This window comes from Dasypus novemcinctus, chromosome 2, assembly GCF_030445035.2.
Source record: "Dasypus novemcinctus isolate mDasNov1 chromosome 2, mDasNov1.1.hap2, whole genome shotgun sequence".
NCBI lineage: Eukaryota > Metazoa > Chordata > Mammalia > Cingulata > Dasypodidae > Dasypus > Dasypus novemcinctus.
In genome coordinates, this window is record NC_080674.1 from 59,098,162 (window position 1) to 59,114,304 (window position 16,143).

General features: G+C 40.4%; 1 protein-coding gene and 1 pseudogene across 3 annotated transcripts in view; both read left to right on the forward strand.

Moving 5' to 3' along the window:
• RAB3C (RAB3C, member RAS oncogene family) overlaps positions 1-16,143 on the forward strand; it is a 297,703-nt gene that overhangs the window by 22,338 nt on the left and 259,222 nt on the right. For all 3 annotated transcript variants that reach the window (XM_004458827.4, XM_012525290.4, XM_004458826.4), the window contains exon 2: positions 304-531. In XM_004458827.4, coding sequence (XP_004458884.2) covers positions 304-531 — 228 coding nt within the window. The remainder of the gene's footprint in view (positions 1-303; positions 532-16,143) is intronic.
• Positions 2,998-16,143, forward strand: part of LOC139439811 (putative GRINL1B complex locus protein 2) — a 97,509-nt pseudogene continuing 84,363 nt past the window's right edge.

A 16,143-nucleotide genomic window follows, 5' to 3' on the forward strand; every position in this document is an offset into this window, starting at 1 on the left:
ATTCTTCATATCTTTGCTTTTCATGTTACCCTTATAGATGTCTCCTTTGGTGTCTTTGATGGGTTCTGAATGCCGAGCTGTTACAAACACCAACACAGCTGGAAAAAGCTGTAGGATTTGCTATTCTCTCTTCCAGCGGGGAATTATTGCCATGGATACCAGCATCAGAGGAAGACTGGGAAACACTCTCAACTTGCCTCCTGAGTGGTCTAACATCTGTTTCTGGCAAGGCCAATAATGAGTGTGCTGCTAGCTTCATATGAAATAGGAGACTGATACACACCTCTTTTGTTTTCACCACAGATGGCCTCTGCCCAAGATGCCAGGTTTGGCCAGAAAGACTCATCTGATCAGAACTTCGACTACATGTTTAAGTTGCTTATCATTGGCAATAGCAGTGTTGGGAAAACATCTTTCCTGTTCCGTTATGCGGATGATTCCTTTACATCTGCATTCGTCAGCACGGTTGGGATCGATTTCAAAGTGAAAACTGTATTCAAAAATGAAAAGAGAATCAAGCTTCAGATTTGGGTAAGTGACTTTGAACTGATGGTGTTCTCAATCTGGGGTATTGAACATATAAATCTGTAAGTGAAAAACTTTCTGCCTTCTTCTGTCCTTTTGAGGGCCCAAGTCTCTACTTCCAGGTGCTTTGCTGCAGAACATTCTGTTTCAAAGACGGAGGGGTGATGCCTTTTTAAGATATGGAGTCTAAACTATGCCTTCTTGTCAACTGATGCCCCTTAAGTTTCTTCAGAAGGAAAAATCCAAACATACATCTATCTCTGTGGTGGAAGGAACACTCAATGAGAAGTCTGGCTCTGCCTTTTATGATCTTCATGGACTTGAACAGGTCTATGAATTTTTCTATGTCTCTTTAATTTTCTACAAAATAGGCAAATTAGATCTAGTCTTTTAGTTCACAGGAAGCAGCCTGCCCTGAGCATTTTAAAGAAGAAGGTAAATGGCCAAATGTAGGGAAAGCTTAGGTTTAGTCTCTTCATAAATTCCATGGTATAACTTTGCACATGGTCTATTTACACTTCAAATGCTTTGTGTTCTTAGTTCTAAGAGCTTTGTGTATCCATGCACTAAACAAAACAAGCCAAAAGAAAATATTTACTTGGAACAGGGTCTTCCCTAAGTAGAAGGTTCTGTGATACATTTTGGGACTGTTCAGCTAGCTTTCCACCCCTCTGCACCCCTAAGATAAAGATCAGAGGTTCCTTAATTAAATTGTTAGGATAAATTTAAAACAGCCAGCAAGAAACTAAAGGGAAATGTATATGGGTAACAGGTCCAAGGTAATATAAGAGATGAGGTATCAAAAAAGCTGGTTACACTAAGAGAGTAAACATTTTATAGACATCAGATTATGTATAGGTACACAGGTAGAAGGTTACTACAGTCAGTTTCTGCATCTTTCCCTGTCCATCTATACATTTGTCACTCAAATTGATTTGAACTGTAAGCAGGTACTTCCCAAGAGGATTTTTCTTTCTGTTTCTGAGACAATTCTGATGCTGCTATCATTTGTGTGATGCTCAGGTACTTATTTAGAACTGATGCTAAGCCTCGTTCCTCAGATACGGAAAGTTGAAAGAAAGGTAAATACTAGAGTGCAGCATTTAACCTTTCTTTTTAATTAGACCCTTTAACAACATATTAAAATGAATTGGGTGATCTTTATTTAACTTGGAAGTAAATTTAAACTGTGTAGATAAAGACACAGACAAGTGTCCTTAGGTAGTTTATAATGGATTGTTACTATTTCATTTTTTCTAATTCTGGTAGTTTCCAAGTCTAATTAGAACTCAGGTAAGAACTTGGAAAAGTTGGCCTCACACTGAGAGTGTTCACTGTTCCTCTGTTCCCCAAAGCTGCTTTTATTGGGAGAGTCCCTTTTTAGGCACTTCACCTCGGTCATTGTAGTATTGTAGTACGTGCCCTTGCATCTTCTCATGGAAACAGATGGAGCCCTGTCCACTGCTTCATGTTTGGGTCCTGCTTTGTTCTTGCCACCCTTTGAGCTTCAGGCAACCAACTTTCATATGCTGATAACTTTAACATTCAGGTTGCGGAAAGGTCTGTGTGTTCTCAGGGACTTCTGTGAATTGAAAATTACATAAATTCGGTAACTACACACCTCTTAACTCCACAACAGTGCTCTTTTTACTAATATAGAGGAACAAAGCCCAACTGAGGTCTTCTAGCTACCTCTGCTCTAACAACCCCTCTTGCTTCAAAAGCCTTTGACATATCATTGTTTTCAAGTTTACTTCTACCCTTACAGAATCAACAATTTTTCTAAATCTCCAGTTCCTTCACAGCCCAGTGCAGCCTGGGATCTCATTCAAGGCTTCCATACTCTTGTACTGTGGACGTTCATACTACCTTTAGGGACTAGCCATTCAGAACCTCATTAGCTTAACTTCTTCCCAGTCCCAACAGTAATATGATGGCCATTATTATTTTGCAATTAAAAGATAATTTCATTTCTTCCTCTTTAGGTTCACTTAGGGTTCTTAATGAACATATAATTTTAGGAATATGAAAATGAGTTTTACACCGCTGCTACCAACTGATCCATCAGATCATGAAATACTTAAAAGAAATTCTATATAAAGATTTTGCACTCATGGAATTTGCAGTGTAGTTGGAGACATTATATACTCCTACAACTACCAACTTGTATAAATATTATTCATAGTGAGTGTTGAATATTATATATGCTAGGCACTACCAATGCATTATCTTTAATTCTCACAACAACCCAACATGATATTTGTTATTACTATTGTTTTACATGATAAATGTGAGGGTGGGACAGATGAAATAGTTTGTCTAGAATCATACCCAGCAAGGGGCTAAGATGAGATTCCCGACTAGGTTTATTAGATTTCAACATCTACTTGTTCCCCTTTGCTATGCTACTATAGTTAAGAGAAAGTATTCTTAAACATGCTGGTATTTTTATGAAGATGGAAACCTTAGGACATGCATCCTGGGATACTGAAGAAAATGTTTTTGAAAGTGTTTGATCATCTCAATGAATTGAAGCTTGCAGGTGAAGATATGTTAAGGAGAACATAGTGGTAAACCTAAGAGGAGGCATTTCTACAAAAATTCTAGGGATCCTGCTTCATGCTATAAGTATGTTGGAAAATAGGTGTGTACAGTTCTTATTGTTTCATGACTTCCACAATAAACTTATTTGAGTATATATTTGTCATTGTTAGAGTTGTCATCTCATGTGTTTTTTTAAAAGATTTATTTATTTATTCCCCCCCCCCCTCCCCATCTGCTCTCAGTGTCCATTTGCTGTGTGTTCTTCTATGTCTGCTTGTATTCTCATTAGGCAGCTCCAGGGACTGATCCTAGGACCTTCTGGAGTGGGAGAGAGGCAATCATTCTCTTGTGCCACCTCAGCTGTCTGGTCTGCTGCATCTCTTATTGTCTCTCCTCTGGTCTCTTTTTCTTGTGTCATCTTGCTGTACCAGCTCTCTGCATGAGCCAGCACTCCTGTGTGGGCCAGCACTCCTGCATGGGTCAGTAGTCTGGGCAGGCCAGCATTCTGCATGGACCAACTTGCCACAGCTTGCCTTCACCAGGAGGCCCTGGACATCAAACCCTGGACAACCTTTATGGTAGAGAGGAGCTCAATTGCTTGATCCACATTTGCTTTCCTCATTGTTTTAATAACCAAACAATTACCTTTGTTTCCCAGCTTATAATATTTTTATACATTTATCTTTTTTTTTTGAAGATGTTTTTCCCTTTATTTTTAAAGAAGCTTTAGATTATATAATGTTACATCGAAAATATAGGGGAATCCCCTATACCCCAACCTCTCCCCCTCCCACACTTACCCCCATTAACAACATCTTTTATTTGTGTGGCACATTTGTCACAATTGAGTGAACACATATTGATGCATGCTACTAACACTGGGAGTCATGTCCCATGCCAGGGGGAAGGCAGTAAATCTACATGCTGAGTTTGGCTTGGTGAGAGGTCATGTTTGAGCAACAAGGAGGCTTTCAGGAGGTAACTCTTAGGCACTATATATTACTACACTAAGTTTCTTAAGAACAAGGTTCACAAGTGCAAGCATCAATATCAAGGGCCTGGTGTTTTAGTCTGTCCTCCTTCACTGGCGCTGCCCATGTTCTCTAGAGATTCTTACCTCTCTGACAGAATGTAGCAGAACTCCCCAGAATGGGAATTCAATATTCTGTCAGTCATTGTGTAGGTCTTCACCCACTGAGACAATACTGCATGATCATATGAACACATTCATATTCCATAGAAACATGTGCACCTGTCCCCACACTTGTTCCTACCACAAACCCCCTGCACCAGTGATCCTCCCTTGCCACCACTGCAACCCTTCTGCAATTGGCAATCCAAAAATTCCCTAAAAACAAAGCCAAAAAATAATAATATAAGAAAATTAAGAAAATTTTTTTTTTGCATTTTACCTTTCGTCACTGTAAGATCTATTTGTTATCTTTTTTGTATATTGACAGTTTCTTCTGTATGTTCCCCCAGTATCTTTTTTTTTTCCACTTTATTTTCCAAGAAGGTTAGGTAAAAGAAAAGTCACATAGAAAATGTAGGGGATTCCTACATAGCCCCCCCAAATCCCCCCCTACCAATATTACACTACATGAATATGGTTTATATATTACAATTGATGAACAAATATCAAAGCATTGCTACTAACCATGGTCAATGGTTTACATTATGGTTTACATTCTGTACCATACATTTTTATAGGTTCTGACAAATGTATAATGACCTGTATCCACCATTGCAAGATCATGCTGAACAATTCCAATGCCCCCCAAATGCTCCTTGTTCTACCCATTCTTTACTTCCTCTCCCCTTTGAACCTATAGCGACCACTAAGTTTCAATTTTTGAAGAACAAGGGTCATAGTTACATATAGTTACATGAATTGATATTGAGGGCTTGACAGTGGTCTGTTTTCTTTTATTAGGCACTGCTTATGTACCTGAGAAGTTCCCACCCCTCTAGTCAAGGACATAGCAGGACTTCCCAGGATGGGAGTTCAATATTTTCTTGTTTATTGTGTGGGTTTCCACCCACCAAGACAATACCCCATGACAAGATAAATCATTTTCTATAGAAGTGTGCCCCAGGTGCACCCCTTCCCAAACATATCCCCCCCAATGCCCTGTACCAGTGACCTTCCCCTGCCACAGATGCCAAAAAAAACCCAAAAAACAACAACAACCCCAAAACACTCCCACCATTGTAGTTTCAACCAGACACCTCCTACAAATCCTCAGAGTTCACCTGTTCCTTCTTCCAGTTCTCTCCCCAGTTCCATAGATAGTCCAACCCCAACTCTCCTACCCTGCTCACACCCACATTCCAGCACTGCTGACCCTGCACCACCATCACCCCCACTACTGCCAAACCACCCCCTACCACTTTATCATGGGTTTTGCCCATATTGAGCATTGGCTCACCACACTCTACTCCCTTTCTATCTCCTAATAACCTATTTTCCAGTCTGTTCAATAGGTTTGGGTCATATTAGTGAGGTCATGCAATATTTGTCCTTCAGTTTTTGTTTTTTTTTTTCTTTTTCCCTCCCTCCCTGCCCCCATTGTCTGCTCTTGGCATCCACCTGCTGCATGCTCCTCTGCATCTGCTCACATTGTCAGGCAGCACTAGGAAACTGTGTCTCTCCTTCGCCCTGTTGTCCTGCTGCACCAGCTCTCCATGTGGGCAGCGCCACTCCCTGCTGGGCTGCACTCCTCTCACATGGGGCTGCTCTCCTTGTGGGGTGCACTCCCTGCAGGTGGGGCACACCTAAGCGGGGACACCCCTGTGTGGCACGGCACTCCCTGTGCGTGGCAGCACTGTGTGTGCGCCAGCCCACCACATGGGCCAGGAGGTCCATGGTATTGAACCCTGGACCCGCCACATGGCAGGTAGAAGCTCCATCAGTTGAGCCACGTCTGCCTCCCTGTCCGTCAGTTTATAACTTAACTTTTTTTCCCCCTCCCCTCCCCACACCCTGCTGTTTTTGCTGTCTGTGTACATTCACTGTGTGATCTCTAGGATTCACTGGGATTCAATTCTAAGGACCTCTGATATGGAGAGAGGGTCCCTGTCACTGGTGCCACCTCAGATTCTGGTTTCTACTGCTCTTCATCTTGACTCGCCCCTTCATCTCCCTTTTGTTGTGTCATCATCTTGCTGTGTAACTCACTTGTGTGGGCACTGGCTTACTGCATGGGCACTTGGCTCACCATGCAGGCATGCTTTTTCTTCTTTTTCACCAGGAGGCCCCAGAAATTGAATCCGGGCCCTCCTATATGGTAGGTGGATGCCCTATCACTTGAGCCACATTTGCTTCACTATACACTTAATGTGTAACTAATTCATTAAGATGTCCACAATCATCTTAAACTGTTATGTAGTTCAAAACAATATAAGCAAATATTTTCAAAGTAATGAAAACCATCATGGATTAGTCTAATGCACAGGTCCCTTTACTAAGACAGTTTGCAGATATTGATACAATTTGGATCACTCTATTAATTTTAAACTACACATGTGTGTGTGTATATATATATATATATATATATAATTTATATATATATATATATATAATTGCTTGCAGGTCAGGAAACCAAAGTATTGAAAGATTAAGGGATTTGACCTTTTTTTTTTTTTTTTCAAATAACAGCCTTTTAAAATTTTTTTTTAAAGACTTACTTATTTTATTTCATTTATTTATTCTACCCCATCTCCTTGTTGTTTGTACTTGCTGCCTGCCATCAGCTCTCCACGTCGGTGCAGGCCAGCTTGCCTTCACCAGGAGGCTCCGGGAATCAAACCTGGGGTCTCCCATGTGGTAGATGGTTGTCCACTAACTTCAGCCACAAACACCTCCCTGATTTGACCTTAATTTAGAGTTAATGCCAGAGTAAAGCTTAAAATCCAGGTCTCCTGCTAGCTGGGCCAGTCTGATTTCTCCTGTATCAAGGAAGCTTTGAAAGTAAGTGCTGTGTTGTAACAATTGATAAATCTCATACCTGGTTGCCAGTGGAATACACCAGACATAGAAAAATAAAACTTGTGACCAAATTTAAGTAGTAGATCAAATATGTCATGGAGAAAGAGACTGGTGGAAAGACTGCCCTGTTTCTCTACTTGATGGCTTGTTTTTCTCATGTTCTTCATAGTCGTTTCATAATTCAGCAAACTGGATTATTGGATTTTCAAGTCTACATTCTAGTAGAACATTTTAACAACTATTAGAAACATTGAATTCTTTTCATGGACATGTTACATCTCCTCTTTGTGGAAGTTCATTACTACCTTGGAATAAACTTTTTAAGAAAAGTAACATTGTTCATTTTTACTTAGTTACAAATTTTATCTTCCTTTTGTATATGAATGAATTTCTCTATCATTTACTACATTATCATTTTTATTACACTTTTATTTATTATCATTTTTATAGTACTCAAATCACTAACTTCCAACTTTTTGAAGACTCCAAATATTTGGGTTGGTTCTTTTTTTGTGACTGTTTACTGCTATTATGGATACATTGGAGAGAAATGTACTGTGGTTTTTTTCACTTAAATTACAGAAAAATTTTACAGTCAATGTCTATGATATTTTTGCTTCTAATTTACAAAACAATTAGGCCTTGAGAAAGGGTATGTAGAGTGGATTTTTGCCCATGGAGAAGATTAAAAATAGTTTCGCATCCATTACTAGATACTCCAGATTACTGGTATAAGAACAACAAAGCTCACAACAGAGCTTTGTAAACCAAAGGAGGGCTGACAATTATTAAAATTATACTGTGTAGATAGCCAGCCTGACAGTGTGATTCCCCTGAATAAATAGCAATTTCCTTTGCTTAAAGAAAGTACACAGATCTCCTTCTCCAATTGGGTCTATGTTGTTAAAGTCTAAAAATCATGATTGACTCAAAATAATGGAAGGCTCAGCTAATCAAAACACAGCTTAACTAGAGAATATAGGTTTAAAAGGGACAGGAGGGATTGTCATTTTAATATTGATGTATCAATGTTCTAGGGGATAGCACATCAAACAGGTTCATTTCCATTAGGATAGGGTACATGGCACATAACAGTCGGAAGAGTTCGTGAATGGGAGCTCCTTCCTTCTGCATGGGTGAGTGATCCAGGTTCAGTTCTTAGACAAAGCTGCCTTTAAATTCATTCTTCTCTTTATTACATTAGATCAGAGTCAGGCTTGGAGAACTCAAAGGCTCAGGCTAGGCCTGAGGATTCCATTAAAGCCCTCTTACTAAGCTGTTTAGTGATTGTAAAGAAACACCTGTCTCTAGCAGGTATAACTCAACTGGAGTTCCTTGGGCAGTGGGAGTAAACTCATGTAGCATAGGTTTCCAAAGCCCAAGTAAACACAGTTAAGAAGATCCCCAAAAGTGCCAGCTCTTGCAGAAAACCCTTGAGTCTCTCTCTTTGTGATCATGAGGTTAAATATTAGAGCAGGTTATTTACCAGTTTTGTGTTCTCTTTTTCCCATCCTCACCCTTCACCACTCCTTGTCTTTCCTCTTCCTATATCCTTCTTTCCTTCCCTTTCCCTCCTTTCATCTTTAACAAGCTCTGCCTATGCTGAGTTAATAGGAAAGTCATCCTCAACATGCTCCAAGCGCAGGGCTTCCATATATATAGAAATGCAAGTTGTGCACTGGACATGGGCGCCACATGGGTCACATGGGGCTACGTCAAGTCAGAGAGCTCCACTTGCAGCACCTTGTGCTCTTACTCCGAGTTGACCAGTTTCAAGAATGAGCACCTATCCTTTTCACAAAAGTGCTATCCACTCACCAGGAGGGTGCTTGCTGGTCCTTGTGCAATCAAAGAGGATTCTGTGTTACATAAAGCATCCATATACAAAGACAGAATCTAATGAAGGAGATGGATGAGTAAACCCTGATGTTTAGAAGCCCTGCTTCCCCAGCAGAGGCTGAGCAGGAAGGAGGCAGTTTCTCATAGCACAGGGAGCAGCCTCTGTTACTGATTCCACTCAAGGTGCTGTGATTTCACTCACTCTCAACACATTTCTGGGTCTAAGTTTTGGAGACTTAGAACATTGGATTAGAAAACGGGATTAGGAAAAGGTCTAATGGTCCAATGCTCTCACTTGATGATCCTGTTAATAATACCAATGTTTATTTTGAGCCCTTACTACTTAACAGGTGCTGTGATAAGCACTTTATGCTTATATGCATTTTAAAATTTATTTCTTGCAAAACGCCAGCAAGGGATAATATTATTAGCCTTATTTTATAGAGGTGGACACTGAGACTCAGAAAGATAGGGTGATTTGCCCCAGGTCATACCTGGAATCCAAACCTAGCACTAAGTTCAAAGCCTGTGCACTTGGCTGTTGGTATAAATGAGGCCAGAGAGATCGACTGATTTGTCTGAGATCTTCAGGGAAGCAGATATTAAATCACAAATATCTTAGTCCCTAGCAAGTACATTTTCCACACTGAGTTGTTGCTTAATATCTTTCAGTATTCCCTCACTACCTGTTCTAAGAATTTATTTCTAGTTACATAAATAAATCAGTTGTTTTGCTTGAAACTTATGATCTGCCATAATGAGCAGTTTGTGCGTTCTCTGTTTTGTGTTTAAAACACAAAGCTATGCAGAGGAAGAGGGACTGGAGCACATTCAACTAACTTTTTCATACATATTTCTGGAATTCCTGTTTCCACTGCTGAGAACATGCATATGAAGAGGAGTACATGGAGGGAAGAGTCTGAATAAAAGGAAATAAATACCTACAGGAAAATAATCCTGACTATAATCTTCCCATTTGGTGCTCATTTAGCCTAGTCACCTACCCCTTGATTTCAGGGTCATGTTTAAATCCTCTAGTCTTTCTATAAGGAAGAAACATTTTCTGCACAGGCAAGCCCCTTAAGAGCCTTCCAAAGCTGGTGACAGCTGCTGAGACCATTCCCGGTGCTGTTTATTTTTATGCTCTTTTCTCCCCATCGCATTTCTTCTAGCAGCATCTGCTTTTCCTGAGAGATTGAGAAAGGCAAGATTTAGTTTCACTCTTGAGAGAAGCTGATACTATGTGCGAAATGTCAAGATACATGAAAACATTCACTTTGTCAAGCAGCCTATACCAGCAGCTCCTGCTGTGCTTAAACTACTCCTCTCATCATTGACAAACTGTGAAGGATGGTAAGGATTTTATTCCTGGCCTAATAGAGCTCACCAGCTAAGTGGGAAGAAAGGAAAACAAACATGGGAGAAAGTATCCTCACGTGCATCAATAAGTGTATTCTGCCAAAGGGCTCAAACAGGGTTTTTGGAATACAGTGATCAAGGGTTTAAATACTGACCCTGACTCTCATTAGCTGTGGTTCCTCAAGCCTTAAGTTCTCTGCACTTCTATTTACCCACTTATGAAAATGGAGAAAATAATACCTAATCCTTAGTTACTAAGTATTTGCTATAAAAAACACCTATATATAGTTAGTGCAATACTTGGCACTAGACAGGCGCACAATAAATGTTCATTTTCTTCTTTTCTAAAAATAGTGCACCCACCTTCAGACTGTACTTAAGTAATTTAATTGAATCAAATGCTTGCTGGGTGCCTACTATGTGCCAGGCACTCTGTTAGGTTATACTGCAAAAGATGCAGGGTGTCTCTAAGGAGCTAACCATCTGGTAAAGAGGGAGACAAGTGAAGAGCAAGTTCCATCTGCTGTGATAAATGCCCCAGGAGGGCTGAGCACCCGGGACACAGGGAAGATGCCTAGCCCAGTCTTGGGAATTCTGAGAATGCTTCCTGGGGGAATCTGTATTTAAGCTGAGAACTGACAAAGAGGAGATTTTTGTTCATTTATTCATTCACCCATTCACTCAAGCAACATTTAAGTTTTTACTACGTGTCAGACACTGTGAGGGGATTTAGGATTGCAAATAAATACACACATACACACAGAAAAAAAATTGTAATGAGTGCTGTGTGGAAATGGAGTGCTCTGAGAAAGGAAAAACAACAGGGGAGGGGAAATCTACCTTAGCCAGGGGATCAAGGAGGGTTTATTTGAGTTAAATGAGCTGAGACCTGGAGGATAAGAAGGAGCCTTTCATTTGAAGTTTTGTCTTTTGAAAGGAGAGAGGGAGACAGAGAGAGAAAATGACTTTTTTACCCTGTAGTTCCACAGAGACTGTTTGTTGATCAAATCCTGATTTGCCTCACATTGTGCCCTCCATTTGATCAGGAGTGAAGTTAGGCATTTGAGGCCTGAAGCTTTTACAGCTGGGAGGCCCTCTTTATGGAAAAATATACAAGTAGATCTTAGTTCTGCAAAAGTAAATGAACATGTGCATACATTGCTGGGACCCACTTGGTTGGAGCTTAATCTTCAATCAGCTACACAGCAAATTACCTCTGCTTTTATAGAACGCTTTACCTGCATGTTGAAGGGAAGGACACATCAGGTGACGAAAAGCTGTTAGAACTAGTAAGAGGTAGGAAGAGGACCTTACAGTGAGAGCATGTAGGCACATCAAATAGAGAAGATGTGTCAAGAGAGTGGGATAGAGAAGAAGTGGCATTGAGGAGAGTGAATTCCAGGCCCCTCTGTGTCACCTTGGGGAAAATGGATTTAACCTCTCTTGGCATCAATTTTCGAATCTGTAAAAGAAAGGAAATGGATTCAATTAAAAAAAAACAAAAACAAATTCAAAAAACAAAGCCTGTGTCAGGCACAGCTGTACTTGCTTTGTAGGCAGTTAAGTCCTCCAATCCTCACAAAAATCCTATTGGATAGATTCTGTACTTACTTCCAGCTTACAGGTGAGGACATAGAGGCACAGAGAATGTGAGTTACTTGCTGCAGGTCACACAACTAACAAGTAGTTAGAAGATCTGAGGGCAGCCATCTGGCTTTGGAGTTTTTTTCCATAGTCAAATTTGCTCTACTCCTCTGTAACTGATACTTTCGAGTGTCACTGTGCATATTTTATTTCTAATGCATATAATGACCTTGAAATGTTGTTATTAATATTTGTCTTTTAAAGATGAGGAAACCAAGACCCAGAGAGGCTAAATTATTCCCCCATCATCACATAGCTTTTTCCACTGTCTTTGGAGTAATAAAGAACATTATTGCTCCTGATTTTAAAAAGAAATTAGAAAGAAACTAATAATCAATGATTAATTTTTTCCAGAAATATTTGAGGCAAAAATGGACAAATTGTGTCATGATATTCCATCCAGATTTGCATCCTTCTTTTATCTCTTCCCTCATCTCCTTGAATTGTTTTCGGATATTTGTTCAGACATCTATTAGTCAGGGTTCTCTAGGGAAACAGAACCAATAGAAGATAACTGTAAAATAGTCTGAGATTTTATGAAATTGTCTCACATGACTGTGAGGATGCATGAGTCCAAATTCCATAGGGCAGGCTGCCTGTCAGGAGCTCCAATGAAGGTCCTAAATGAGTTCCCCAAGAGACTCTGGCTGTCTGAAGTGGAAATGGGAATTCTTTGAGTGCTGAAATCACTTCCCCTTTTAAGGCCTTCAAGTGATTGGATAAAATGTCACTCATTGCTGAAGGCCATCTCCTCAGTTGATTGTAGATGTAGTCAGCCTAGATGTAATCAACTCACTGATGATTAAAGTCCATGAAATGTCCTTGCATTATAATTAGCCCAGGGCTTGCTTGACCAAATAGCTGGGAACCCTTATCTGGCCAAGTTGGCACATTAGCCTAACCATGACAGGACATCTTTGATTAGTTCTACATTTTGGGTCTACTCCTACTTTTTAATTTGTTCATTTTACTGGGCTTTATCTTCCAAAATACATTTATAATTTTTTTGCTGATATCCAGGCAACTGTTTATCTTGATGGGTTTATTCTGTTGATCAGTTTCTCTCTCTTGCCTAAGGTTTTATTTTTGTTTGGTTTTTGCTAAGGGTCTTCTTTGACAGTTGGGTTCTTCTTATTCTAAATCTTTAGAATTACCTGTGTTTAACTAAAAAAGAAAAAAAAGAAAAAAGAGAGAAGAAAGGAAATAATTTACAAAAACAAAAAATAAAAAAGAAGAGAGGAAAAAGAAAAGATAAAAAGAAATTAAGGAAAAAGGGAAAGAGGAGAAGGAAGAAAGGGGAAAAAAAGGAAGAGGAGAAGAGATAGAAAAAGAACATTGAAATAAAAACAAACAGGCCTCCCTCTCAAGTCTCCAGTGACCGGCTAGGTGCCCCCTCACCAGCTGGATTGCCCTGCTGTCAGTTACTCCTCTCATGCCCATTTGGACACCCCTACGCTTCCCTGATTGCCCCATCACCCACCACTCCCCCAGTGCCTGGCTGGGTCTCCCCTTTCCTACTGGCCCTAGACCCCACAAGCCTACCTTTCTTCCTGCAGCTTCTGGAGGAGTATTGAAGCCTGCTGGTCCCCTACTCACTACCTTGGATCTGCCCGATTTGAATCTTTCTTCATTCCAGTCAGCTAGTTCTCACAAGGACTTATATCCCAAGGATAAAGCTCTCAAACTTTCTAAAAATCAGAATACTGCCTTTGGTAGTGAGAATGGGGATTATGCATAAATGATGTTCCAGATAATTAAAGCTTAAATTGCCAAAGTTTTAAACAAATGAAATATCTTAATGGAAATCCTCTAACATGTGTTACATATTTACTTACTTTAGGAGAACTGAAAAAAAAAAGCAATGAAAAATAAGCCAAGTTGTCTTTGAGACTCAGGATCATTAGTATGTATCCCTTGGGGATAAGTATTTCACTCTGTGGTCTCAGGATATTTCCTGGATTCCTAGGTCTACTGAGGGGATCTAAATTCCCCTAATATGGCAACAACACATGTTGCTTTTGTGAGTAAGAATAAGTTCAGAAGTCAGTCTTCTTGGATTCAAATCCTTGTTCTAAGATTCTTGGCTATTGTAACTTTGGGCAAATTAATTAGCTTTTCTGTGCCTCTTTTTTTTATCTGTAAACTGGGGATAATAATAATACTTTCCTTTGAGTCTTATTGTAAAGATTAAATGAAATGATATTTATTTATAAAGTTCTTGGTATAGTACCTAGTACATAGTAAGTGCTCAGTAAATAAGCCATTATTTCTCTCCATATCCTGCATTTTACCAATACTTACCTTATCTATCTATACTCCCCATATTCATTAGAACTGCAAATTGAATTTTTGGACCATAAGTTTCCAGTTCTAATGTAGAGAGACAATTATATGAAAGACTTTAATTTTAGTGTCCTGACGTGGTATAAAATATACAAGCATAGCAACAAGGTGAAATATCTTGAGGACACCTTGCTTCTTTTCAGCAACCAGCTATTGACAAATTTTAATATTGCCAAGTGTAATCAGTTTGTATTGTTGAAGTGTTTGTGCTATTTTGAGCCATCTGTGCATTTAAATAGACATCAACTACACAGAGCAGGCAAATTGGAACAGCTTGTTTATTTATTTATTTTAATATGGATATTTTTAAATCTTTTTTTTAAAAGATAGATCACACAAAACATTATGTTAACAAATATAAGAGGTTCCCATATATCCCCCTCCCCCTCCCCAGCTCCTCCCAAATCAATATCCCCTTTCATCAGTGAGGAACATTCATTGCATTTGGTGAATACACCCTGGAGCCCTGCCACAGTGCATGGATTATAGTTTACACTGTCATTCGCACTCTCTCCCAGTCCATCCAGTGGGTTATTACAGGATAAACAATGCTCTGCATCTGTCCCTGCAGTATCATCCAGGACAAGTCCAAGTCCCAAAATGCCCCATATTACACCTCTTCCTCCCTCTCCCAGCCCTCAGCAACTCCCATGGAAACTGATTCCATATCAACGATACAATTTCTTCCATTGCTAGAGTCACAATAGTTCTATAGTAGAATACCAGCAAGTCCACTCCAATCCATATTGTATTCCTCCATCTTGGACCTTAGGCCAGTGATGTCCACTCCACCTCTAAATCGAGAAGGGGCTTAGATCCCACATGGCTGACGGATGCGATTCTCCTGCTTGCAGTTGTAGACACTCTCAGTTCCCTGGTGTGGTGGTTAACCATTCTCACCTCCCCAACAGCTGACCTGGGTACATCCAACAAACTGGACAGTAGGAGTTGCAGCTCTGCTGAGGCTCAGGGCCCAGTTGGCATATGGACAGTCCAGAGATTCAAGTCTCCTGAGCATAAACAAACCCCAGCACCAATCACAGGTTCAGTAAAAGTGGCAGAAGGGGCATGTGTAGAGAGGTCACATCTGAGTCCAACTCTGTCACAATCAGGAGTATAAATTCCAAAGCAGGGCCCACTGGCAAGACAATGAACTGAAGAGCCAGCTGTCATTACCATAGAACCTATATGTCTCTGTAGCCCTCAGGAGCACCAGTACCTGTGCTTATATCTACTTTGACTGTCCCTGGGATCCTGCTGAGATGTGAGTAAGTGCGACCCCCTCTGATGACTTCCTGATTTATTTTGAAATCTCTTAACCATATAAACTCATTTGTCTTTGCCCTTTCCCCCTTTTATTCCAGGTATTTTTCTAGATGCATCACCAGCTGGTGATGGTAGTAATCCCTTGGTGCCAGGGAGGCTAATCCCCAGAGTCATGTCCCACACTGGGGGACGATAATGCAGTTACATGCTGAGTTTGGCCTAGAGAGTGGCCATATGTGACAACATGGAGGCTCTCAGGAGGTAACTCTTAGGTACTCTGCAGTTCTAGGCCTAGCTGAAATGTCAAGCACACAGGCTCCTAAGAATAGTATCAGTGTCAAGGGCTCCTCATTGGACCATCCTTCTTCACTGGTCTTTGTCCTTGCACTTGGGGGATTGTTACTTTTCCACTGGGGAATGCAACAGAGCTCCCCAGGATGGGAACTCAGCACTCCCTCAGTTGGCATGTGTAATTCTATCCACTATGACAATGCCCAATGAACGTCCAAACATATATATACCCTATATGCATGCCCTGGAGAACTCCCTCCCACCCATGCATCCCCCGTCAATAACAACCACACCAGTGCTTCTGCCCTGCCATAGTTGAACCCCTCTGTGATCCAAAACTTCTT